We start from the raw sequence: 25,560 nt of genomic DNA on the forward strand, positions 1-25,560 counted from the left end.
CACTGGCAGACTGATGCCCCTCAAACTATACAACTAGTTCTCTCTCTATACATATACATAGATTTTTATATATTTATAAATGTGTGTGCAAGAGTGTGTGTAAAGAGACATCTACAGCCCTTTGTGGCTAATTACTTGTTCTCTTTATAAATTTAAAACTATAAAACAGAGCACTATTTTAAAATACATTTGACCTACTTAAATTAAAAATATAATTTCCTCAGGGCATGCTACGTGCATCAGATCAAGTTGAAAGTTTATCCTCTAAAAATTTTCTTAACAGGCACAGAGATGATTCCCTTAGGAAAATCTATTTCTAAATGTGTGCTGGAAAAATTAAAAGGGTGATGAACCCAATCACTCAATTGCCACCTTCACTTATTTGGCCGTTCCTTATCTCTCCTTCCATACATAAATTATGAATTGAAAGGGGCAGACAGGAGGAAGACAAATAGTTTAGATGAAATAGCTAATACTTACTTTCCAAAAATTATTTCTTCTACAGAAAAGCAATGAGGCCTGTATGAATGAACTGAAAACCTGAGGTCATTAGGACAAGTCAGATTGAAGAGTGAGACTTGGCTTGATAGACCATAGTTTTATTCTTTTTTTAAAAAAATATGTAGTTGCCAGTTACTGAATATTTTTACAAAAGACTGCCAAAAGAAAAATATTCACTATGTTACATTATACAAGAAGTAGTTGCTCTGTTCTTAATACAAATAACAGCAAATTTCTGCATTCGCTTAATGCTATTTTCCTTGGCAAATGTCGCTAACCAAAACTGTTAAAACAAGTTGGTAACTCAGTTCACTTATGACTGGACAAGTTTCCTTAAACAACGTTGGAGGATGTCTTTCCCCTCTGACACCTCCACAGCCTCTGCTTCTCGAGTTCCCTTCCAAACAATTCAGAAGTTTATCTTCCATAGCCCTTACTGTTTTGGAGACCACTAAACTCTCTTTGACTGCACCAATTTCTATCGGAATGAAGCTGCTTCTGACCTCATGTCTCTCTGGGTGCAAGTCACCATACAAATTCACAATTATCTATTCAGGTATTTTTGCTAGTAATTTAATGAAAATCACATGATTTCTTGAAAATTTTGTCTTTAGCTCACAGATTTTAAAAACAAAATGACTTTGACCCTTTTACTACAAAAACTGATCAGACTTTCACAGAACTGGAAAACAAAACCTATTGTTCTTCCCTGTTAGAATATAAGCTCTTAAATAATAACACATTATGAACCTTCATCACAATAAACTGCACAATGCAAAACACTGGAAAACAAAATACGCCTTCATGTTTAGTGCAAAACGCACTTTTGCAAAATGCAAAAAATTCAGACACTGAAAGGGAACAGAAGTAGCATGACGATTATTCTAAGTTACGCTCTGCTTTCCAAAAGAAACTTGGAGATGTATTAATTATAAGGCACTTAACTGGGCACAACAGAAAACAATTTGAGCAAGTTGGATAGCAAAGATTGTATTGTAAGTGCTATATCATGTCATACTTACTGGTCTTTTTAATCCTTTTGGTTTTTGGCTTTAGCTCCCTTGGAAGTCTTCTCCAATCTAGACATCAAAAGTTATATAATTAACATGCAGGTCACTAAAATCCATAACATTTATAAATTAAGTTCCAACTAAGAAAACCTCTGTTAAAATAAAAAGCTATTTTCAGTTCATCAAAGTAGAAAAGAAAAGCTTTGAAGAAAATTAATTGGGCAGTTTGGGATAGTAAAAAGGTAGATTGTATGAGCTATGAAGTTGCTATTTTGAAATATGGATTCTCGATATAAGATAGTGCTAGAGATTCGTACAACTATAGACTCTTTTCAGAAAAGCAAGTCTGCTACACGCACACAGAAAGTAACAATGCATTATATTTCAGAACTACATAACTTACAAATTTAAAGTATACAAGGTGAGGTTTCCACATATCCACAGCTATTGGGATGAAAATCTTGGCCTCAAAACAGAATGAATTAATCCATCTGAGAAAACATATTGCAGATTCTGTCTTGAGTGTGCCTCATGCATTTTTATCCCCACACCCTTCAGTCAGAAGGACTAAAAAAGACAAGTTCCAGTCCAAACATTGAACTCACGTGGAATTTACCAATAGTACGATCTTTGCATAATACACAAATATCTAAATTGTTGACTGCCACCCAACTTCCAAAAATGGTTTTAATATGCATGGATGCGATCAATCCAGACCAGATGTTTTCACTTCTTCAAGCTGATTATCTCCCTCTTACTTTAATTGCCTTTATGCCTTTTGATTATCTCTTCTTCTGATATTATCTAGAGATATTTCTGGAAGGCTCGATGTTCGTCAATAACCTGTGCATGTCTGACTAAGTACAATTGACCGACTTTTATAAACAGCCACATCATTAAACTGGTCATATTTAAAATTTGTTGTGACCAGTGGAGAAGTGGGACTGCACCCATCCAACCACAGCCATAGGATAGTAAATATGGAGGAAAGTAACTATTCATGTTGGAAACTATCAGCTGTTGAGAGCAATTAAATTTTACTACAGTACCATTTACATTACTCATAGAACACATATTTGATAAAACCAAATGAAGGCACTGTTTCAGCAGTTACATATCACATGAGTGAAACCTGCTTGCTCTTATTACGTGCCTGCTTTGTCCAGCTATATGTAATTGATCATTTAACTTTCAGCTTTTGGGAATTCATACCAATACTGAAAGCTTATATTTCAAAAAGCTGGTTAAAGGGAACAGAAGGTCCCAAATACAATTAACATTGTAAGAGGAGTTAACTGGTTCATTTGGGTGATGGTAGTTATTTTCTAATCAACTTGTTCAGTGATGTTATTGTACACTTCTGCAGCATGTGGGACATGAAACCAGGCCTCCTGGCTCAGAGATAGTGGCATTGCCAGTGTGCCACTGACATATGCTGGTTAATATTGGCCTGTCTCCCTCACCATGACATATGCTACCTCGTTTCAATGTGCTGGGAGATGTCAGTGGCACTCATTCAGAAATTAAGCTTTCAAACTAGTTTTTGGAATGATGTCTGCCCAGCCTCCACCTTACACAGGCTGATGATAGAATTCTATGGTCACTTCAATGGACATATATTCAACAAAGAGACCATTTATAGTTTAGGTTAGTGTCGTCTCATGTGTAACGTTAAACCAGGTCTCAATTTGCATAACCAATTGATGCCCCATTCTAAGTATGGGAGGGGGAGAGCATGGGCAAGAGAGCACACGAGACAACAGGACGCAAGACAGCGTGAGAAACAGAAACACACACAGAGAGAGAGAGAGAAAACAAAACTGCATAGGACACAGATGCTAACTTTTGTTCATATTCACTCTTGCGATCTAGGTGTTGCTGTTAGGCCAGCATTTATTGCTCATCCCTAGTTGCTCGAAGAGTTTGGCTCAGCCCGCAATGCCCACTTCCCATGCATCAATGAAAGATACCACTGGTCCCCAGTTTTGGCTGCATCCAAGACAACCCCCTCCACTATTTCTCAGTTCAAGTTTTGAAGGACAGAGCTGATAACGGTGCGAGATACTTTGTCTAGGCAAAAAAGCAAGTCCGTGCCTGAACTGTCCAGACATCAAACCTCATCTTCAGGAGGCCTTCGGTCTGTTCCACTGTGCCATTATCAAAGCATGAGCCATCTTGTATCTTCATGCTGCATCAGTCAGAGGGTTTTGTAAAAGTTTCAGGAGCAATATGTGGAGGAATAACTCTGTACCCAATGGCCATTCCTATACTGGCCAAGATTCTTGGAAGGAGGCAGGAAGCCAAGTGTCCTCTAACATATAACGGTACATAAGGCTGTTTCCCTGCAAATATGGCTCAGATCTCCAAAGTTCAGAATTGATAGTTACTTATAATTTGAAAATACACAATGAAATACGTAGACAAACTCCGAGTGCAGATAATAGTGCCCTGCATCAAGGGGAGACAGTGCTGAAGAATCTTAGAGCGCTAGCTGCTTGACTCTCATTGTCAAAAGGGAGAGAATATGAAGCAGTGTACTCTGGAGAAAATGGCATCAGTAACATACTGGAGTGCAGAAATGGGCGATATCACAGGTTCCCAGTTGCTCCCGGAAACAAACCACCGGCATGTGTTCAGGTCAGCTGTGGCCTTGATGGCCATGGGGCTGAGGTTGCTATCAGAGCTCCTGTCCTCCTTCTGCAGACTGCATACAAATGGAAAGTGGGCTCTCCTTAGTCAGCAGCTGCTCGGTTTTGTAGACAGTGGAAGAAATAACAGGGAGGCCGACAGATTCAGAGTCTTATCATATGCCTATCTCTCTTATCGTGCTGCTGCTGCTCTCTCTGGAGATTGTGTGTAAGCCTCTAGAGGTTGCTGTTCTCAGTGGATGGTGTTTTAAGTCTTGTCTCTCTAATCAGCTAGGCCACGCCAACACCAGTACGTGTGCTCTGACAGCTGATAATCTGCAGGTAGTGTCAGAAAGAGAACACTATTTTGTTGAAGGAACTCCTGAGCCCTCACATCCACAACAATGAAACATCTAGCTATGCGCCAAAATGTGGCAGAGAGGCTTCCTGAGACCAGTGTAATGCTTCCTTGAGGCATAATGTTACACTTCAATTAGGGGCTCAATGAGTTATGTAGCCTTATTCAATTGTCGGAGACAGCAGGAGTTGCAGATGCTGGAATCAGAGTCAATACAATGTGGAACTGCAGGAACACAGCAGGTCAGGCAGCATCAGAGCAGGAAAGTCAACTGTTCGGGTCCTGATGAAGGGTGTAAACCTGAAATGTTGAAATATCGACTTTCCTACTCCTCTTACGCTGCCTGGCCTGCTGTGTTCCTCCAGCTCCATGCTGTGTTGACTTATTCAATTGTATGTTGCATGACAAAGGAGCTGTATTCCGAAAGTTTGTGATTTCAGTTAAAGCTGTTGGACTATAACCTGGTGTCATGTGACTTCTGACTTTGTCCAAAGAGTTCAGAGATGTGTAGGAAATGCAGGGTTACAGGGAAAGGGTAGGGTGATGGGTCTGGGTGGGATGCTTTTCAGAGAGTTGGTGTGGACTTGTTGGGCTGAATGGCCTGTTTCTACACTGCAGGGATTCTATGATAAAATCTAGGTGTAAACTATAACTTACTGAAAAACAATGTTCAAATTCTGTCCTCCACCACTCAGATCTGATGTAGCATCCACAGTCAAGGCTTCAATTTATCTGCTATATTCATGCTTGCCTGACTTACTGAGTACTTACACCTTAGGTATTCTGTTTTCTTCCCTCCACCCTCTCGCTCACATACAATGAGTCACTCACTCATGTTCATTCACTTCAATTAGCTCCCACAAAATACAAATCCTTATCTGACTCAATCCCATTTTAAATTCAACCTCCTAGTGTGTTCTTTAGCTTGCCTGCTTTTGTCATTCCTTTCTTTTTACATCATTGCTTGATAGGTTTTTATCAACCCCACTCCTAAAGAATATCCTCAAAACTCAACTTTTCAATGACCTTTTTGTCCATAATCTGTAGCTGTATTAGTGGTCATTGCCTATTTCTCCTCACAGATGCTGTGCGGGGTTTCTGATGTTAAGTTCACTGTACAAAGACAGATTGTTGTTACTTAGGAAAGACACCACAGGAAAAATAAAACAGAGCCAGATTTCCTCATGGGAAGGTGTGAATTTGTCCAATCAGAACAGAATGACACTGGACAATGCCGGATCCCACGGCTAAATAATTTACTGATAATCACTAACAGAAATGTAACTGAGTTGGGTCAACTCTCAATAACAATTTTCATATTTACATACGCAACTTTCTCCTCTTGCTTTTTTACGACACAGGATGTGCATCAAATGTAAGTTGGAGATTAAGAGGAATATTAATTCGATCCAAAAGATAAAGACAAAGCACAAACAGAATTTAATAATTTACATTTATATAGTCCCTTCAATGAAGAATTTCCAAAATAACTTCACAGAGGTGGTCAACATAAAATGGACCCTGAAGAGGTATTAGGGGTGGGGTAACCATAAACTTATGTGGCACAGAATGTAGCAAACCTTCCTCTGAGCCAAAAGCTGTAAGTTCTAGTGCCACTCCAGGATTGGATGGTCAAAGAAAGCAAGTTGAATATCAACTTGTAAATCCTTCAAACATATGCCAATGACAGGTGTAACAGCAAGAGAGATTCCTGCATTGCCATGAAGATGGAAAGAAAATTCAAATTTCTACCATACGCTATTCCAGATTTCCACATACTGTGGCTATGGAGCAGTCATCATCCACCTAAAGAACATACAAATCTCTGTGGTCCTGATGGATCTGAGTGTAATCATACATGAATCACAAAGTGCATGTACGCAGTTGCAGCAAATCATTAGGAAGACCTTTCTTATTTTCTGCAAGGTGAATGGAATGTAAAAGTGAGAATGCTTTGTTATAATTCGAAACAGCATTGCTGAGATCACTTCTGGAATCCTATGTAGAGTTTTAGCCTTCTTACTTGAGGAAGGATAGAGTAGCACTAGAAACAATTTGAAGAAAGTTTACTCATTTGATTGCGGGGACAAAGGACTTCTCTTCTGAGGAAAGATTGGAAAAGTTCGACCTCGTATCTTACAAAGTTAAGAAGAATTAAAGGTAATGTTTTTGAAATATGAAAGAAAGAATCTGAGGAGACTTGATATGTTAGGTGCTCAACAGATGTTTCTCCTTGTAGAGGAGACTAAAACAATGAGGCAGTTAAAAGTAAAGATGGAGATGAAGAGAAATTCTCTCTCTTGGAAATTTTTTTTTCTGCTGTATGGACCTTCAAGTCCCATGCGCACCAGCCTTGCCACACTGATCAGAGCGCAGAAGCTGCCTACAGCTGCATAGCTTAGAGGGAATATTGTCTCAGAGGGTTGTTGGTCTGTGGATTTATCTTCTTCAGAAAGCAGTGGAGACAGTGTCATTGAATATTTTTAATGCTGGGTTAGACAGATTCTCGTCAAAGGGGATAGGAGATTGACAGGAGGGGAGTTGAAGCCCCAAACAGATCAATCATGATCTTGGAAAATGACTTAGCAGACTTAAATGGCTGAATGGTCTTTTCTTACTCTCATACAATGTTGTATGCCTGTATTTAAAATGCAGGTAAAAGTGCATTAATGCACAGCAACTCGAACTCGTGGAGGTTGGGAACAGGAACTGGTCAACGGATGTGCATCATATTGGTGCCAACGATATTGCATTCAACGTCTATTCCAACTAAGGGAGGATTCCGAACACGTAGTGGAGTTTAAACTTGCTTTTGGGCAGAGAGTTAAAGATAAATTGGAAACTTATTAAATCAAATTAGTTTCAAAAGGAGAATGTTGTCAAGATATTTTTCCTACAGGTCTGTACAATTAGCTTGAGTTATAAAAATGGATAGTTCTTCCGTGAGAGAGGTGTGTTTGTAAGTTTGGATAAAAGTTACAGAAAGAAGGATGAATACAATAGGGCGGCTTTAAGACAGCAATGATAACTCAAAATTGGAAGCACAGGGATACCCAAGCCGAGAAACATAAAATGTCACACGTTGAAGGGCAGAGGAACTTTGAAATTAGATGCAGGCAATGACTTGGCAAAAATCTTCACCTCCTTCCTCAGCCAAGGATTCCCCAGCACCTTTGCTGGCAGGGCCCTCAACAAGGATCTCCCACACTTCAGCCCTCACCCCTTCTCTCCCCTTCTGCAACAGCGATAGGGTTCCCCTCGTCCTTACATACTATTCCATCAGTATTCACATCCAGAAGTTCATCAGACACCATTTCCGCCACCTCCAGCGAGATGTCACCGCCGGACTCATTCCCTCTTCCTTCACTCCCAACATCCACACCCACAGCCACAGCCACACACACATACACACATCTACCAGCCGCCTCCTCCTCCTCCCAATACAGAACTATCCCTGCAACTGCCAAAGGTGCAACACCTGCCCATTTATGTCTTCCCTCCCCAGTTTCTAAGGGCCCAAACATACCATCCAGGTGAAGCAGTACTTTACCGCACTTCCCACAATCTAGTCTACTGCATTCATTGCTCACAATGTGGTCTCCTCTACACTGGGGAAACGAAGCATAGACTGGGTGATTGCTTCACAGAACACCTACAATATGCTCGCAAAGAAGACCCTGAGCTTCCAGGTGCCTGCCACTTTAGCACCCCACCCTGTTCCCTGGCCAATATCTCTGTCTCACGTTTGCTGCTGTGCCCCAGTGCTCCAGCGAAGCTCAGCACAAGTTTGAAGAACGAAATAAAAACCAAAAGAACTGCGAATGCTGCAAATTTGGAGCAAAAACAGAAGTTGCTGGAAAATTTCAGCAGATCTGGCAGCACCTGTGAAGAAATAATCAAAGGTTAGTATTTCGGGTCCAGTGACTCTTCCCCAAAACTCTGAGGTTAACTCAGACTTTTTCTTCACAGATGCTGCCAGACCTAATGAGCTTTGCCAGCAACTTCTGTTTCTGGAAGAGCCACATTTCATTTTCTGCTTGAGGACCCTGCAGCCCTCCGGACTCAATATCAAGTTCAATAATTTTAGGGCCCGAACTCTCCCATGTCCCAGTCCCCTATCCCACACAAGGCTTTGTTATCGCATAGCCTGCCATCACACACTGCCTATTGTTAGTCACCAACAGTCCCTATTAATAGCTTTCCAACCTCCTAGCCAGATGATTACCAACTCTTGTTCATCCAACTGTTCTTCTCTCTTTGGGCTCCATCCCCACCCATTACCTACTCCTAACCCCTCTCCCACACTCTTTTCTGCATATAAATTGACATTTTCCCAGCTACTATCAGTCCTGAGGAAGGGGCACTGGACTCTGAATTTTTTTCCACAGATGCTGCCAGATCTGCTGAGCTTTTCTGGCAACTTCTGTTTTGTTCTTAATTTACAACATCCACTGTTCATTCGGTTTTCACTAAGATCTGGAGGAGTGGGTCACAGGGAGTGGAATGTGGAAATTCAATCAAAATGCTGTTGAAATTAGTGAGTCTGGAGGTGGCAAAGTATGGAAGAGGGTTCTCAACGGTTGATGGGACTGAGATAGAGGTAGAGGCAGGCAACGTAACTTGGTTAGACAGAGGTAAGCTTTGTGATGGAGATGATATGGGAGTTAGAAACTAAGTTCAGGGCAAATAGTATTTGCTTTGGGGAAATGATTTCAAGATGGTAAGGTCACTGGACTGGTAGTCCATGGGCCCAGAGAATTACTCTGAGCTCATGGGTTCAACTCCACCACAGTTACTGGGAGAATTTGCATTCAATTAATAAATGTAGGACAAAAAGACAAACATAGAGATGGATACCACGAAACTTGATTGTTATAAAAAACAACCCATTTATTTCATCAAGGTCCTTACCCAGACTGGCCCACATCTGGCTCCAGACACACGGTAATGTGTTAGGTTCCTAACTGCCTTCTGTAATTGCCTAACAAGTCAATCATTTCAAGAACAACAAATGCTGGCCTCACCAGCGATGCCTCCATTCCAAAGAATTTTTAATAAAGTTTTCCATATTAATGGGGCAGCACTGGAGTACAGTGGTTAACATTTTTGCCTCAGCACCTGGAACCCAGGTTCAATTACAGTCTTGAGTGACTGACTGTGTGGAGTTTGCACTGTGTCTGTGTGGGTTTCCTCCCACAGTCCAAGGATGTGCAGATTGGGTGGATTAGCCATGCTAAATTGCCCTATAGTATCTAGGAATGTGCTGGCTAAGTGGATGTGCCATGGGAAATGCAGGGTTACAGGGATGGGTTGGGTCGGGGCAAACTCACTAGGCTAAATAGAATCTCTACAGTTCAGAAGAAGCTATGAGTCTGAGTCTATAATTTCGGGTGTTTCTGTACTACTACAGTTGCGTTTAGTAGCCCCTCCACCAAGCCAAATTTACTTTTAAGTTAACTAGGTGTAGAGCTGGATGAACACAGCAGCCCAAGCAGCAGAGAAGCAAGAAAGCTGACCTGAAACATCAGCCTTCCTGCTCCTCTGATGCTGCTTGGCTTGCTGTGTTCATCCAGTTTTACACCTTGTTATCTCAGATTCTTCAGCATTAGCAGTTCCTACTATCTTTGTAACAAATTTACTTCTAACATTCTTTGCTGCTGTTCCTTCCCCCCGCCCCCCGCCCCGCCAGACAGATTAAAGTTCACTTCTGTTCGTGTTGTACCACTGCATTTGAATTGATGAAACTACTATTGGTAGAAAAAAATTACTTTCATGGAAATTCTTAAAAGGCAAATTTTGAGATTTGTTTTGCAATTCTTGACAAAAAGAAAAAATATTTACAGCATTAAACCCGACATTCATGTCTGCTTAAGTCTCAGGGGTACTGGACTAACATGTGCAGGCTACTTTAACTGCACAATTGAAATCTGCCAAATCATCTTATTTACCCAATCTCACTCTTATTGGCATTATTCCAGACATGGAAATAGAGTTGTGATATGTTTAAAAGTAACATGAAAGCACACCAAATGGTTACATGATTACTATTCAATTAGATTTTCCAGGAAAGTGACATTTGATAACGACTACAGATTCTGAAAAAGGATAGCCAATAAGAATACAAGGAAATCAAGTACATCATAGATAGTCCAATAAAAACATCTAGCTAATTCAACTGATCACTTGACAGGAGGATAGTTATAAATTGACATCAATAAATTAATTTGTTGTTACCTGGTATCCAATCTTCATTGCAATTTCTTTCTTGATACTTGTTTGCATATCTTTCAACATCTAAATGAAAGGAATATCTTTGAATATAGCATTGTTTGACTCAAGCTTTCCAATTATAGATTTCACAATCTAACCATTTATAAATATACAAGCCACAGTTTTTTGTGATCTGATCAACTCTTCATCTTTTGTTCCTTCACCATTGGGTTGTACTGTCAACACAAATCCATTGGTATAAATTTCAACAGTTTTAATAAACCAAAATATGCTCAACTATTCTCAGTGAGCCACTTGTATGATCAGTGTTACAGTTCTACATGTTGTGGCTGCCACCTGGTGGCGAAACGTAAGAGAACACATTAAAATGACATAACAAGGTGTAGGGGGTAAAAATTGTTTCAGAGATAGTAGGAACTGCAGATGCTGGAGAATCTGAGATAACAAGGTTTAGAGCTGGATGAACGCAGCAGGCCAAGCAGCATCAAAGGAGCAGGAAGGCTGACGTTTCGGGCCTAGACTCTTCTTCAGAAATTAAAATGACAAACTTGATAAGGGAATGAAGTGCGAATTTCCCTTTCAACACAATGTGGAGTGTCATATTATATGTACACTTAGCAAGTGTTTTTTTTTTCTAAACTAACATCCTAGCCTAATGTTCTTTTATCCAATTTTTTGAACCCATAATCAGGTTGACTATTTTAACTCCTACAAGAGGTACAATTTCATGTTAGACATTCTTCATGGAAATTAGCCTGGTTGAGTATTCAGCCAGGCAGAACAAGGATCACCACTGAACCTGATTCTGTTTTCATCCAATATCCATAGTTTAATTTTCAATGAAGATACAGTTGGACAAGCAGCAGGAAATGAGCCCTAGCGCATAAGGACCACTGGAACCGTGTGGAGACCATGCAGTCAACAGAGATCAGTTGACTTGGCACTGACTGTCAAGTGACTTGAGGAATACGGAATGAGTGTGGTGTGGCATTACACAACAGAAGTCTTGTTCATTGATAATTCACCTGCAAATAGGAGGTAGATAAATACAAATGTTCCAGAAGACTTGTACTTGTCCTTGTACTTAAATTGTCTTGCTGATCTTTTTCATTTGAATCCACAAAATACATTTCAATAATTTTTTTTGCCCTTTCAATGTTTCTAGATTTTTCCAAAACATGTTTTAAACGTCATTTTGTACTTCTTGTCAAAGTTAAAATCTCAAAATGTTTCCAAGATATTGTTTTGGAAGTACAATATTTTGCCAACTTGTGTCTCTTAAATAAACTTATTTGCATTATCTTTTAATGTAAATTGCCACACGGGTACATGCAAAATACCCATAAAGTATTACATTTTTGTTACCCATATCCATTTCATAATGTCACCAATAACATGCCGTTACCATTCCACACTATTCCTTACCTTTCTTTGTATTGACATGGTCAATGTAATATGGCAGTTTCTTGCAGGCTCCTCTTAGCTCTTGCTTCAAGGCCAGCATATAGTTTACATCTTCCCCTGTATTCAAGGGGACAGGCTTAAATTCTGTGGGCTATAGATCGGTAATGTAGGTTATCATACAGGACAAGAACAATAAGGCAATACTATAATTGGAACTGGATAGGCATGTACCTTGCCCAGTTATAGTTTCCCTATTTATCATTTTACAATTGCTATTGCATTTCTTCTAGTATTCTAACGCTTTGTTCAAGAAACAAGCTACTACCAAGTCTTGAACTGAACTTTTGTATATTGAAAATAAACATCTTAATTTTTGTTCAAGCTATTAAGGATGACATCATTTGATGTGTGAGTCAATGAAGAGCATTTTATCTGATTTGCCCCTCTTTCTACAGTTATAACATGGGCTTCAAATGTAAACCATCCATTGTGTGCAACCAGGATCATTAAACAATGAGGCTAAAATCTGCTGTTACCCTGCTACAGGCTGCAGTTGTGGTTTTCAGATGAGAGAAGGCTGACATTTATTTGGGATGTAAAGTGATGAGCGCCCACAATAGAATGAACAGGAAGGACTCAATTTCCTTAACAGTAAAGTTAATAACCAATGACTAGGTAAGAAACTGGTCAGTTGCGATCATACTGAAAGGCTGAGCTTTATCAAGGACTGTATGATCCAATTCTGCTATTTCTTCTCTGTGTATGTTTCTTGCTTTCTATTATTTCACATATTCAGAGAAAAGAAAAAAAGTCTCTTTATTAGAACAAACACTTTATATGGGAAAGGAAAATCATAAGATAAAGAACATGTATATCATAAATATCAAAAAGAAACTGAAATAGTTGCAGATGCTGGAAATCAGAAACAAAAACAGAAATTCCTGGAAAAACAAAAATACGCGACACGTTACCAGATCTCGCTAGTGTATTGAAGCCCTAAGCCTTACTACTCCACTTTCCTGTCACCGATACATTTCAATTGTGTCACTAATACAGCATTATATGGTTAAAGAGAATGAAAATGAACCTGAAAGAAATGCAGCGATAATGGGAACTGCAGATGCTGGAGAATTCCAAGATAATGAAATGTGAGGCTGGATGAACACAGCAGGCCCAGCAGCATCTCAGGAGCACAAAAGCTGATGTTTCGGGCCTAGACCCTTCATCAGAGAGGGGGATGGGGTGAGGGTTCTGGAATAAATAGGGAGAGAGGGGGAGGCGGACCGAAGATAGAGAGAAAAGAAGATAGGTGGAGAGGAGAGTATAGGTGGGGAGGTAGGGAGGGGATAAGTCAGTCCAGGGAAGATGGACAGGTCAAGGAGGTGGGATGAGGTTAGTAGGTAGGAGATGGAGGTGCGGCTTGGGGTGGGAGGAAGGGATGGGTGAGAGGAAGAACAGGTTAGGGAGGCAGAGACAGGCTAGACTGGTTTTGGGATGCAGTGGCGGCGGGGGGGGAAGAGCTGGGCTGGTTGTGTGGTGCAGTGGGGGGAGGGGACGAACTGGGCTGGTTTTGGGATGCGGTGGGGGAAGGGGAGATTTTGAAGCTGGTGAAGTCCACATTGATACCATTGGGCTGCAGGGTTCCCAAGCGGAATGAGTTGCTGTTCCTGCAACCTTCGGGTGGCATCATTGTGGCACTGCAGGAGGCCCATGATGGACATGTCATCTAAAGAATGGGAGGGGGAATGGAAATGGTTTGCGACTGGGAGGTGCAGTTGTTTATTGCGAACCGAGCGGAGGTGTTCTGCAAAGCGGTCCCCAAGCCTCCGCTTGGTTTCCCCAATGTAGAGGAAGCCACACTGGGTACAGTGGATGCAGTATACCACATTGGCAGATGTGCAGGTGAACCTCTGCTTAATATGGAATGTCATCTTGGGGCCTGGGATAGGGGTGAGGGAGGAGGTGTGGGGGCAAATGTAGCATTTCCTGCGGTTGCAGGGGAAGGTGTCGGGTGTGGTGGGGTTGGAGGGCAGTGTGGAGTGAACAAGGGAGTCACGGAGACAGTGGTCTCTCCGGAAAGCAGACAAGGGTGGGGATGGAAAAATGTCTTGGGTGATGGGGTCGGATTGTAGATGGCGGAAGTGTCGGAGGATGATGTGTTGTATCCGGAGGTTGGTGGGGTGGTGTGTGAGAACGAGGGGGATCCTCTTTGGGCGGTTGTGGCGGGGGCGGGGTGTGAGGGATATGTTGCAGGAAATGTGGGAGACGCGGTAAAGGGCGTTCTCGACCACTGTGGGGGGAAAGTTGCGGTCCTTGAAGAACTTGGACATCTGGGATGTGCGGGAGTGGAATGCCTCATCGTGGGAGCAGATGCGGCAGAGGCGGAGGAATTGGGAATAGGGATGGAATTTTTGCAGGAGGGTGGGTGGGAGGAGGTGTATTCTAGGTAGCTGTGGGAGTCGGTGGGCTTGAAATGGACATCAGTTACAAGCTGGTTGCCTGAGATGGAGACTGAGAGGCTCAGGAAGGTGAGGGATGTGCTGGAGATGGCCCAGGTGAACTGAAGGTTGGGGTAGATGGTGTTGGTGAAGTGGATGAATTGTTCGAGCTCCTCTGGGGTGCAAGAGGCGGCGCCGATACAGTCAATGTACCGGAGGAAGAGGTGTGGTTTGGGGCCTGTGTAGGTGCGGAAGAGGGACTGTTCCACGTAACCTACAAAGAGGCAGGCATAGCTGGGGCCCATGCGGGTGCCCATGGCCACCCCCTTAGTCTGTAGGGAGTGGTAGGAATCGAAAGAGAAGTTGTTGAGGGGGAGGACGAGTTCGGCTAGGCGGATGAGGGTGAAGCCTCACATTTTATTATCATGAAAGAAATGCAATGTCATTTTTTAATGACAGTGCAGTTATCAACAGTATCAGACATTAAAAAGGCTCATCTTTACGAAGCATAAACTTTAGAGTGAAGATTAGTTTCATAATTTCCACAAATTGAAGCAGAGTAGTTTTTTTTGCTCATTCTAAACGCTAAAATAAAAGGTTGTACATCTTTATAGAAGTCTTTTCTGAGCACGCCCTCGAAACTCAACTGCAGTACCGCCCACTGGCGAAACAAAAAATGCACCGCATTTAATTTATATGCTGCAGTATGAACTTAGAGCACCACAATTTTTTAAATACTTAACTCCAGTCTTTATTACATAAATATTGTAATATACTAATTTCATAATGGCAGATGTGAAGCCATTTCAACTTTTTCTTCAAAGTAAATCTTAAAATATACTTTCCAGTTAAAACTTTATTTAAAGACACAGAGGGAGTGAAATTCAACATTTCATATAGAGTGCGGATCATTAACATTTACTCTGAAGAAGTGTCAAGTGTAAAGATCTCCTCCTAAAGTAATGGATTAAGTTTAAGTTTTCACTTTTTAAAAAAAGTCAACAGATAGAAGTCTTCATAGCACAGAGGCAAATTAACTGGTTGAAAGATACACCGACGCATGATATATTTTGCCGAAAGGTTGCCTGTAGCGACACTGCGCCTTTAAAAAAAAGCTACACTTACCGGAAACAAAGGAAGGGGTTGACACGCTGTTTCAGGCAGAGTTTCGCCTCGGGAAAAGCCGATCGCTTCGATGTTGAAAGTGAATTGTGCTTTGCCTCGGCCGCGACCTGTTCCAGACATAGCGACTTGGAAATCATACACCCGATAAACTGTGTTCAATAAACAGAACATAAAAGATACACACAGTTACAAACGGAACCGGCTTCTGTCAATCTGAAGGTACCCTGGTTGCATCAGCTGGGTCCTCCTCAGCATTTGCTGTGGGATCTAAAGCACACTGACCACACCTCAATCAAAAATGCACTTTGCTGCTTTATTATAATAAGTTGTCGGCACACTCTAGTCAACTTGTTTTTTTAAATAAAAACTTTAGTAATTTTTCCTTTAAAGCCAGTCGGATTGTCACTTTTACGCGCTGGAGTGTATATACCTAGAAGTCAATCAGCAGCACATTAATTGCACCGTAACTGCTGCAAGCGAAATATTTTGATTTAAAATGGTTATCTCACAGGCATCTTCCAACTCTTATATTCACGTGTTTGTCACACGCAAACTCACCAGCTACCGGAACTGCTTGGATTAGGAATACGCATGCACCGCTTCTGTTTCAGCCACGTAAAGGCAATGTGGCAAATTTTGATCTGCTTGTTTAAATTAACTCCGCTGTGTATTACATAAATCAAGTAATTTCAGTCAAGATGAAAGCAAAACAAAATGAACTTGGGACTTTGTGTGATATTGTGAAAATAACATGATTAGGCTGAATTGATACGTACTGTTGCAAGTGTAGGGAATTTCTTTTAGGTTTTTTACGACTGTTGAGGACAAGCTGTTGATTAAGGCAGAAGTTTAAAGTGCCAGTGCTGAATATCTAGAAATAGAGTTGTTTTATATAAAAATATTATGTTCCATATTGTACGAAACGGTGCACTTTTGTCCAAAATGAATTACAAAAAAGGACAATAGTGTAGAAAACATTAGTTCTTGTGAAAATAAGTAAGGGATTCCAGACCATCTCAAATGAAAGCAGATGGGATTAGTTTAGAATGGTATTATGGTCAGCACACATATGGTGAGCCGAAGGGCCTGCTCCTGTGTTGTACTGTTCCATGTTTCTATTTTCTATTTATGGGAACAAATGGATATATTGAGATGTTTTATAATAATTCTCCCTTGATGTAGTCTTGTATATACAGCAAGGATGCTGAGCGGCTACCTAACCATTTAGGGCTAGCGCTCAGGAATTCCTCATGTGAATCACTATAAAGTTCTTTTCTAAGGAGATTGGTACAATTGTGATGTAAGGAATCTACTGGTATTCAAGCCCGACTCCTTAGTTACACCATTAGTATTGATTTAGTTACCAAAATAGCCAATTGTTTGCAGTTTGACTCAACTATCAGACTCAAAAAAGACTTCCACTAGACTTCTTTGATCAGCTCAAAATTATTTCATTTATTTTCAAACAAGACATTTCTAAAAATAGCAACAGTAGGGAGGACATGTTACATGTTACAGGAGTGTGCTGGCAGGCAGCAAGCTGTTTGAAGTGTGTCTACTTCAACACCAGGAGTATCCGGAATAAGGTAGGTGAGCTTGCAGCGTGGATAGGTACCTGGGACTTCGATGTTGTGGCCATTTCGGAGACATGGATAGAACAGGGTCAGGAATGGATGTTGCAGGTTCCAGGGTTTAGATCTTTCATTAAGGTCAGGGAAGGTGGTAAAAGAAGGGGCGGTGTGGCTTTGTTAGTCAGGGACAGTGTGTGGCTGAAAGAACTTTTGATGAGGACTCGTCTACTGAGGTGGTATGGGCTGAGGTCAGAAACAGGAGAGGAGAGGTCACACTGCTGGGAGTTTTTTATAGGCCTCCGCAAAGTTCCAGGGATGTGGAGGAGAGGATTGGCAAAATGATTCTGGGCAGGAGTGAATGGAACAAGGTGGTCATTATGGGAGGCTTTACCTTCCCTAACATTGACTGGAAATGCTATAACTCTAGTACGTCGGATGGATCAGCTTTTGCCCAATGTGTGCAGGAGGGTTTCCTGACTCAGTATGTCGAAGGGCTGACAAGAGGGGAGGCCGCACTGGATCTGGTACTTGGTAATGAACCAGGCCAGGTGTTTGATTTAGTGGTAGGTGAGCAGAGAGTGACCGTAATTCGGTTACGTTTAGTTTAGCGATGGAAAGGGATAGGAACATGCCACAGGACAAGAGTTATAGATGGGGGAAGGGCAATTATAATGCAATTAGGCAAGACTTAGGAGGCATAGATTGGGTTAGCAAAATGCAGGGGATGGGGAAAATCGAAATATGGAGCTGGTTTCAGGAACAGATATTGCGTGTCCTCAATAGGTATGTCCCTGTCAGGCAGGGAGGAAGTGATAAGGTAAGGGAACCGTGGTTTACTAAAGAAATTGTATCTCTTGTTAAGTGGAAGAGGGAGGCTAATGTGACGATGAGACGAGATGGTTCAGATGAGGTGATGGAGAGTTACAGATTAGGAAGGATTTAAAGAGAGATTTAAGAAAAGCAAGGAGGGGAAATGAGAAGACATTAGCAGGTCGATTAAAGGAGAACCCTAAAGCTTTCTATATGTATGTGAGGAATAAGAGGATGACTAGGGTAGGAATAGGGCCAGTCAAAGACAGAAGTGGGAAGTTGTGTGTGGACCTTGTAGAGATCGGAGAGGTCCTGAATGAATATTTCTCATCTGTTTTCACTCAGGAAATGGGGAATATTGTGGAGAAGAAGACTGAGTTACGGGCTTCTAGAATTGAAAGGATTGAGGTTAGTAAGGAGTGGATGTTATCAATTCTGGAAGGTGTGAAGGTACATAAATCCCCTGGGCCAGATGGGATTTTTCCAAGGATTCTCTGGGAAGCTAGGGAGGAGATGGCGGAGCCTTTGTCCTGGGTCTTTGAGTCCCTATTGTCCACAGATTTTGTACCAGAGGACTGGAGGATTGCAAATGTTGTGCCCTTGTTCAAGAAGGACAGTAGAGATGACCCAGGTAATTATAGACCTGTGAGCCTTACGTCTGTTATAGGAAAAGTTTTGGAAAGGATAATAAGAGATAAGGTTTATAATCATCTAGCAAACAACAATTTGATTGGAGATAGTCGGCATGGATTCGTCAAGGGCAGGTCGTGTCTCACAAACCTCATTGAGTTTTTTGAGAAGGTGACCAAGCATGTGGATGAAGGTAGGGCAGTTGATGTGGTGTACATGGACTTCAGTAAAGCCTTTGATAAAGTTCCACATGGTAGGCTATTGGAGAAAATACGGAGGCATGGGATTGAGGGAGAATTAGCAGTTTGGATTAGAAACTGGCTTTCTGTAAGAAGGCAACGAGTGGTGGTTGATGGAAAATATTCAGCCTGGAGTCTGGTCACTACTGGTGTGCCTCAAGGATCTGTTTTGGGACCACTGCTGTTTGCCATTTTATAAATGACTTGGGCGCAGGCATAGGTGGATGGGTTAGTAAGTTTGCAGATGACACTAAAGTCGGTAGAGTGGTGGACAGTGTGGAAGAATTTTGCAGGGAGACTTGGATAAACTTCAGAATTGGGCTGAAAGGTGGCAAATGGAGTTCAATGTGGATAAATGTGAGGTGATTTACTTTGGGAAGGATAATAGGAAGGCAGAATACTGGGTCAATGGAAAGATTCTTGGTAATGTGGATGTGCAGAGGGATCTTGGTGTCCATGTACATAGATCCCTGAAAGTTGCCACCCAGGTTGATAGTGCTGTTAGGAAGGCTTACGGTGTGTTAGGTTTTATTGGTCGAGGGATTGAGTTCTGGAGCCGTGATGTCATGCTGCAACTGTATAAAACGCTAGTGTGGCCTCGCTTGGAATATTGCGCGCAGTTCAGGTCGCCCCATTACAGGAAGGATGTGGAAGCATTGGAGCAGGTGCAGAGGAGATTTACCAGGATGTTGCCTGGTCTGGAGTGAAGGCCTTATGAAGAAAGGCTGAGGGACTTGGGTCTGTTCTCATTGGAGAGAAGAAGGCTAAGAGGAGATTTAGTAGAGACATACAAGATGATCAGAGTATTAGATAGGGTGGACAGTGAGAGTCTTTTTCTGAGGATGATGACGTCAGCTTGTATGAGGGGGCATAGCTACAAATTGATTGGTGAAAGATTTAAGACCGATGTCAGAGGCAGGTTCTTTACTCAGAGAGTGGTAAGGGCATGGAAAGCCCTGCCTGCCAATGTAGTTAACTCAGCCATATTAGGGGCATTTAAACAGTCCTTGGATAAGCAGATGGATGATGATGGGATAGTGTAGGGGGATGGGCTTAGATTAGTTCACAGGATGGCGCAACATGGAGGGCCAAAGGGCCTGTTCTGCGCTGTATTGTTCTATGTTCTGTGCTCTATGTTATATGCTCTATGTTTTATGTTCTGAATAGGCAACCATCAGTATCGGTTCACCATAGTTTCTTCCAAAGCCAGATTTTCCAGCAGTTAAGAGCAACAAAGCTATACCTCTTTTCACCCAATGGTTTTGCTTTGCTGTTTTCCCAGTTCATTGGATTTTCTATAATTAATGGGTGGATCACAGACCATATTAAACCATTGACTTAATTTCCAAGAAACCACAAGAGGTCCCTTATCTCTTGGTTAAAAAACTTTGTTTAATTGAGAAAATGCCCAAGCAGTTCAGTATCTGCATGTTTTTCATGTAGTCCATAAATATGTAATTCACCAATTGTTTTTAATCTACAACTGGCTTCGTTAACTGACCTTTTCTCATTTCAGTGTATCATTGCTGCAAAGTTTGTGCAACATGTTTGCCTACTAAACTACCTGAATCTGTTCCATTTTGTTTTTACACACCATACATTGAGACCTGCATCTCATGGTCACTTCACAAACTAGCAGTTTTTATTGTTCTAAATTGCTTCGAAACCACAGAATTTTTCCAGCTGTTTCAACTCTTTGTCTTTTATTTTCAGAGATGAGTCACCTTGGACAGAAGGTTATGGATTCATGTCTTATGGCATGTTCAGGCTAATATTTTACCACAGTACTGAAGAGGTGCCTCTTTTGAATGAGATATTAAACTAAGGGCTCATGTATGCTCTCAGTTGGATATCACAGATTACCTAATAATACTTCACAACAAGAGCAGGGAGGTTCGACCAAGTGCAGTGGCCAATATCTCAACCAACACCTTAAATAGATGATCTGCACAATTTCACTTCTGTTTGCTAGGTATAAATTGTTCGTTGTATTTGATGCATTAAAATATGACTATTCCAATTACCTTATTGACTGTAATGCACTTTAGGACATCCTGACATTGTGAAAAATGTTTTATAAATGCAAGCTTTCTTTCTGCTATGTTACTAAATTCACATTCTGGTTACTTAAAAAAAGAATCATCCCACTGCCTAGCCTCCATTCCCGTTTCATTTTCTCTTTATTTAATGCCCAATCAACGTTTAAGTATGCTGCCGAGTATCAAGGACTGAATGTAAATGTGGCAATAAAATTTTAGACACGTAACCTGTAACTTTCTTTTAAGATAATTTGAAATGTAATTGAATATTGCTGGAGGTAGAAGTATTTATTTAGCTAGGCAAATACTAATTCACACTGGGAAGACGTACTGTGAATGGTGGTGTATATGGTGAAGCTGAAGCAACTATCCTTACTTTGTAAAGCATTGCATGAGAAAAAAAGATATTGCATTTATGCTCAGGTTTTTTGGAGAATTTGAGGCCTTCAGTTAAAACCATTAATGGTCATATTAAAGAATAATATTCTTCATGCCTAGTTATTAATCGTGTGCAGGAATTTCCTCCTATTAAGTTGGAAGTCTTATGTCATTGTTTTTGCTCCTACTGTGAATTTTGCTTCCTAATTACTAACTCTGCACCCTAATCATTGAGTTTGTTTTTGTGGCAACAGTCTGAGACCTAATAAATCTGTTCACAAACTGGGTGTATTATTTGACCCTGAAATAAGCTTCCAGCCATACATTTACATCATGACCAAGACCATGTATTGCCATTGTCTGACTTTGACCCTGTCGTAGCTCATGTGCAACTGAAACTCTCACTCATAGCCTTGTTACCTGTACAGTTGATTATTTCACGTATTCTTAGCTGGCCTTCAGATTCTGCTGTCTGAAAGCCTGAAGTCATCCAAAATTTTGCTGCTTGTGCCTAAAGACCATTAGATAAAGGAGCAGAATTAGGGCAGCAGTGTGGCTTAGTGGTTAGCACTGCAGCCTCACAGTGCCAGGGACCCGAGTTCAATTTCAGCCTCAGGCAACCGTTTGTGTGGAGCTTGCACATTCTCCCTGTATCTGCGTGGGTTTCGTCCGGGTGCTCCAGTTTCCTCCCACAGTCCAAAGATGTGCAGGCTAGGTGGATTGGCCATGCTAAATTGCCTGTAGTGTTCAGGGGTGTGTGGGCTACAGGGGGATGGGTTTGGGTGGGATGCTTCAAGGGGCAGTGTGGACTTGTTGAGCCAAAGGGCCTGTTTCCACACTGTAGGGAATCTAATCTAATCTAATTAGGTCATTCAGCTCCTTGAGTCTGCTCCAGCTTCAATTAGATCATGACTGACCTAATAGTCTTCAGCTCCAATTTTTTGCCTTTTCCTGATAACCTTTGGTTCCCTTACTTATTAGAAATCTGTCTATCTCAGACTTGAATATATTGAACAAACCACCCTCACCATTTGAAAGGCATCCGGATGAGTACATGAATAGGAAGGGTTTAAAGAGATATATGCCAAATGCTGACAAATGGAACGTTTTGGGACGTTTTGTTGGCATGGATGAGTTGGACCAAAATATGACTCTATATAACAGCTCTCTTTGGTAAATAATTCCACAGATTTACTAATCTCTGACAGAAGAAATCCCTCCTCATTTTTGTCTTAAATATCCAGCCACTTATTTTGGGATTATGCCCACTGGTTCTGGACTCTCCTACAAAGAGAAACAACGTTTCCATTTCTGCCCTTTCAATTCTCCGAAGAATCTTATTTGTTTCAATAAGGATGTCTCTCATTTTTTCTAAATTAATTTAAAACTCAAAACTTGTCAATTGTACATTAATCCCGCAGAGAGCAGAAACCAAGATTAGTTTCTCAGGTCCCATCACGAGGTGATTGTTTAAGAAAAAGATTACTAATGACAAAACGAAGGTGTCACTTTTTGTTAAGTTTGTTACTATGTGATGGCCCAAATGAAAACATGAGTGACACTGACATTACAAAATCGTGACAGCATTGGGGGACAGCCTGATCCCTGAGACGTCAGACAGTGAACTCCAATAATATTTGTTCTTTTTTAACATGTATGACCGAGGACGCAGTTATCAATAACAACTGTGTGCCGCCCCAAACAATTATGTCACACCAACAGAGGCGCCTAAAATTTCTACAAATTTCTACTTGCATTTCTGTTCTGAGTAGAACACATAAACCCTCTAAAACGCATGTAGTAGTTGCTAACAGATAGATTGGTTAATTTATATCTAAAGCTTTGCGCTTAAATCCAACGGTACTATCGATGTCCTTATTAAACGATTGGGCAGTTTTACATTTACAATTAGATTATTTTGTCCCCAGAATCATTGAGAGCAACAGCAGGAGCTGTCCATGTCTGCTCGGAGGTGGTTGAATGAAACTTTGAGGAGAATCGCTGTATCATCACATTTGAAGGTAAACTAAAAGAAATCAAGCGGAACAGAATCGCATTAGGAAGAATGGCCTGTTCGGTCTCAGGACTTAGATGTGTATCAATTTGTTTTTAACAGGGATCTGCGCATTTTAAAAAATGATTTGTGTTTGTGATCATGCACTTGGATGTGTGAGTTTCAATGGGGTGACGCAACATGAGCCACAGGATGGGACATATTCGTTTGTTTACGTTGACACCCACGCCGGTGAAAACGTATTTCACCCTGCTATGGTGCTGAGTCTTCCTTTTCTTCCCTGTTGTCAATGGCTAAGTCCATGGCTTTGAAAGCTCCATCACAATATCAAGTATAGGGAGATCCCGACAACAGATGATGTTTGGAATCATTGCAGTTGGAGCGAAAGGTAGTTTAGAATTAAGGCCTTTTGTTTTTATTTGCCAGTTTTAATATCAACGAAATAACAAGGCCGTAGTGTTCATCCGTACTATTTACTACTAAACTGTTTGCAAAACTGACATGTCACGCTTCACGGCTGTTTAAATGTAAACTACCCTTGTGATGTTTGATTTATGAATTATGTGTACTTTCCATGACCAAGGGTAGAATGTAAAGGGAGTGTCACGGGAGTGTAAGATGGGGGACGAAGAGACCACAACCCTTTATGTGATGCGAAAACATCCTCTGTAACGGGATCGTAGAATAGTTAGAATACAGAAGGATTGGCCCAACCTCGCACGTCTTTTGATGGGTAAAATCTCTGTGTAACTTTCCCTTTCCATAGCTAATTGTGTAAAGTCGGTTTTGATCTGCACCAGTTCTAGACTCTTACATTTAAAATAACTAAGATTTTCCTGATATCTATAACGCGCTGAATAGGAGCAAATACATTATTACGAAAATTACCCTTTAAATAGTTTCATAATTGATGTATGTCTTTTTTTCGTTGGGTAATTGAATAATATGGTTATAAACACTCATGGCATAATTTTGACAGAGAGCATATGTGTAATCCTGGCCAATATTTATTTCTCATTCAATATCATATAACACATTAACTGGTCATTATCACATTGCTTGTGGGAGTTTGATGCAGTTTGATGGGAGTTTGTTCCGTTTCCTACAGTACAACAATAACTACATTTCAGAAATGTTTGTCTAAAAAACACCATTAAACATCAGGTTGTTATGAAAAGCGTTATATAAATACAAGTGTAAAAATCATTTTTATTTTGCTGTATTTTCATTGTGGACTGAAATGGTGTCCAAAATCTTACCAGACCAGGGTCAGGCTAATCTGCCTGTAATTTCCTGTCTTTTGCCTTACTCCCTTCTTAAACAGAGAGTTACATTAGTGATTTCCAATCCTCTGGGACCCTCCTTGACTCCGGTGATTCCTGAAAGATCACCACGAAAGCTATCATATTCTCTTCAGCCATCTCCATCTGGTCCAGGTGATTTATCCACCTTTAGACCTTTCAGTTTTATTTACACTTTATCCTTGGTGATAGCCACCATACCCAGCTCTTGATTTTTTTTTATTAGTCGTATCTTCCACCGTGAAAACTGACACAAAGTACTTATTCAGTTCCTCAGCCATTTCTTTATTCCCCATTGCTACTTCTGTGTCCCAATGGCCCAATGTCCACTTTTGCTGCTCTTTATCCCATTATATATCTGAAGAAACTCTTGCAATCTTCTTTTATAATACTGGCTAGCTTACCGTCATATTCAATCTTCTCCCTCCTTATTTCTTTATTTGTTGTCATCTGTTGGCCTTTGTAGGCATCCCAATCCTCTGGCTTCCTACTTCCCTTCAACACATTATATGCTTTCTCTTTTGTTAGAATTCTTTCAGGATGTAACGAACAGGTTAGACCAAGGAGAGCCAATGGATGTTAGAAGGCCTTTGACAAGGTGCTGCACAGGAGGCTTCTGAGTAAGATAAGGGCCCATGGTGTGAGAGGCAAGGTTGCTAGCATGGACAGAAGATTGGCTGTCTGGCAGAAAGCAGACAGCAGGGATAAAAGTACTCTCTCCACCTATCTTCTTTTCTCTCCATCTTAGGTCCGCCTCCCCCTCTCTCCCTATTTATTCCAGTTCCCTGTCCCCATCCCCCTCTCTGATGAAGGGTCTAGGCCCAAAACGTCAGCTTTTGTGCTCCTGAGATGCTGCTTGGCCTGCTGTGTTCATCCAGCCTCAC

At 41.2% G+C, this 25,560-nt stretch overlaps 2 protein-coding genes across 3 annotated transcripts in view; one reads left to right on the forward strand and one right to left on the reverse strand.

Moving 5' to 3' along the window:
- Positions 1-16,240, reverse strand: part of polr3g (polymerase (RNA) III (DNA directed) polypeptide G) — a 29,117-nt gene extending 12,877 nt beyond the window's left edge. Inside the window, exons 1-5 of one of the 2 annotated variants that reach the window (XM_059644756.1) lie at positions 16,125-16,240; positions 15,695-15,843; positions 12,153-12,282; positions 10,731-10,790; positions 1,524-1,580 (exon numbers count right to left, since the gene is read on the reverse strand). In XM_059644756.1, the coding sequence (XP_059500739.1) occupies positions 1,524-1,580; positions 10,731-10,790; positions 12,153-12,282; positions 15,695-15,814 (367 nt within the window). In that variant the 5' untranslated portion in view covers positions 15,815-15,843; positions 16,125-16,240. Of the gene's footprint in view, positions 1-1,523; positions 1,581-10,730; positions 10,791-12,152; positions 12,283-15,694; positions 16,021-16,124 lie in introns of those variants that run through there. The other variant, XM_048526289.2, reaches the window with a different exon arrangement.
- Positions 16,241-23,315: 7,075 nt separating this feature from the next.
- Positions 23,316-25,560, forward strand: part of LOC125451131 (ATP-dependent Clp protease ATP-binding subunit clpX-like, mitochondrial) — a 59,152-nt gene continuing 56,907 nt past the window's right edge. Inside the window, exon 1 of the mRNA XM_048527899.2 lies at positions 23,316-23,382. Within this exon, the coding sequence (XP_048383856.2) occupies positions 23,320-23,382 (63 nt within the window). The 5' untranslated portion in view covers positions 23,316-23,319. The remainder of the gene's footprint in view (positions 23,383-25,560) is intronic.

Source organism: Stegostoma tigrinum, chromosome 3 (assembly GCF_030684315.1).
Source record: "Stegostoma tigrinum isolate sSteTig4 chromosome 3, sSteTig4.hap1, whole genome shotgun sequence".
Taxonomy (NCBI): Eukaryota; Metazoa; Chordata; class Chondrichthyes; order Orectolobiformes; family Stegostomatidae; genus Stegostoma; species Stegostoma tigrinum.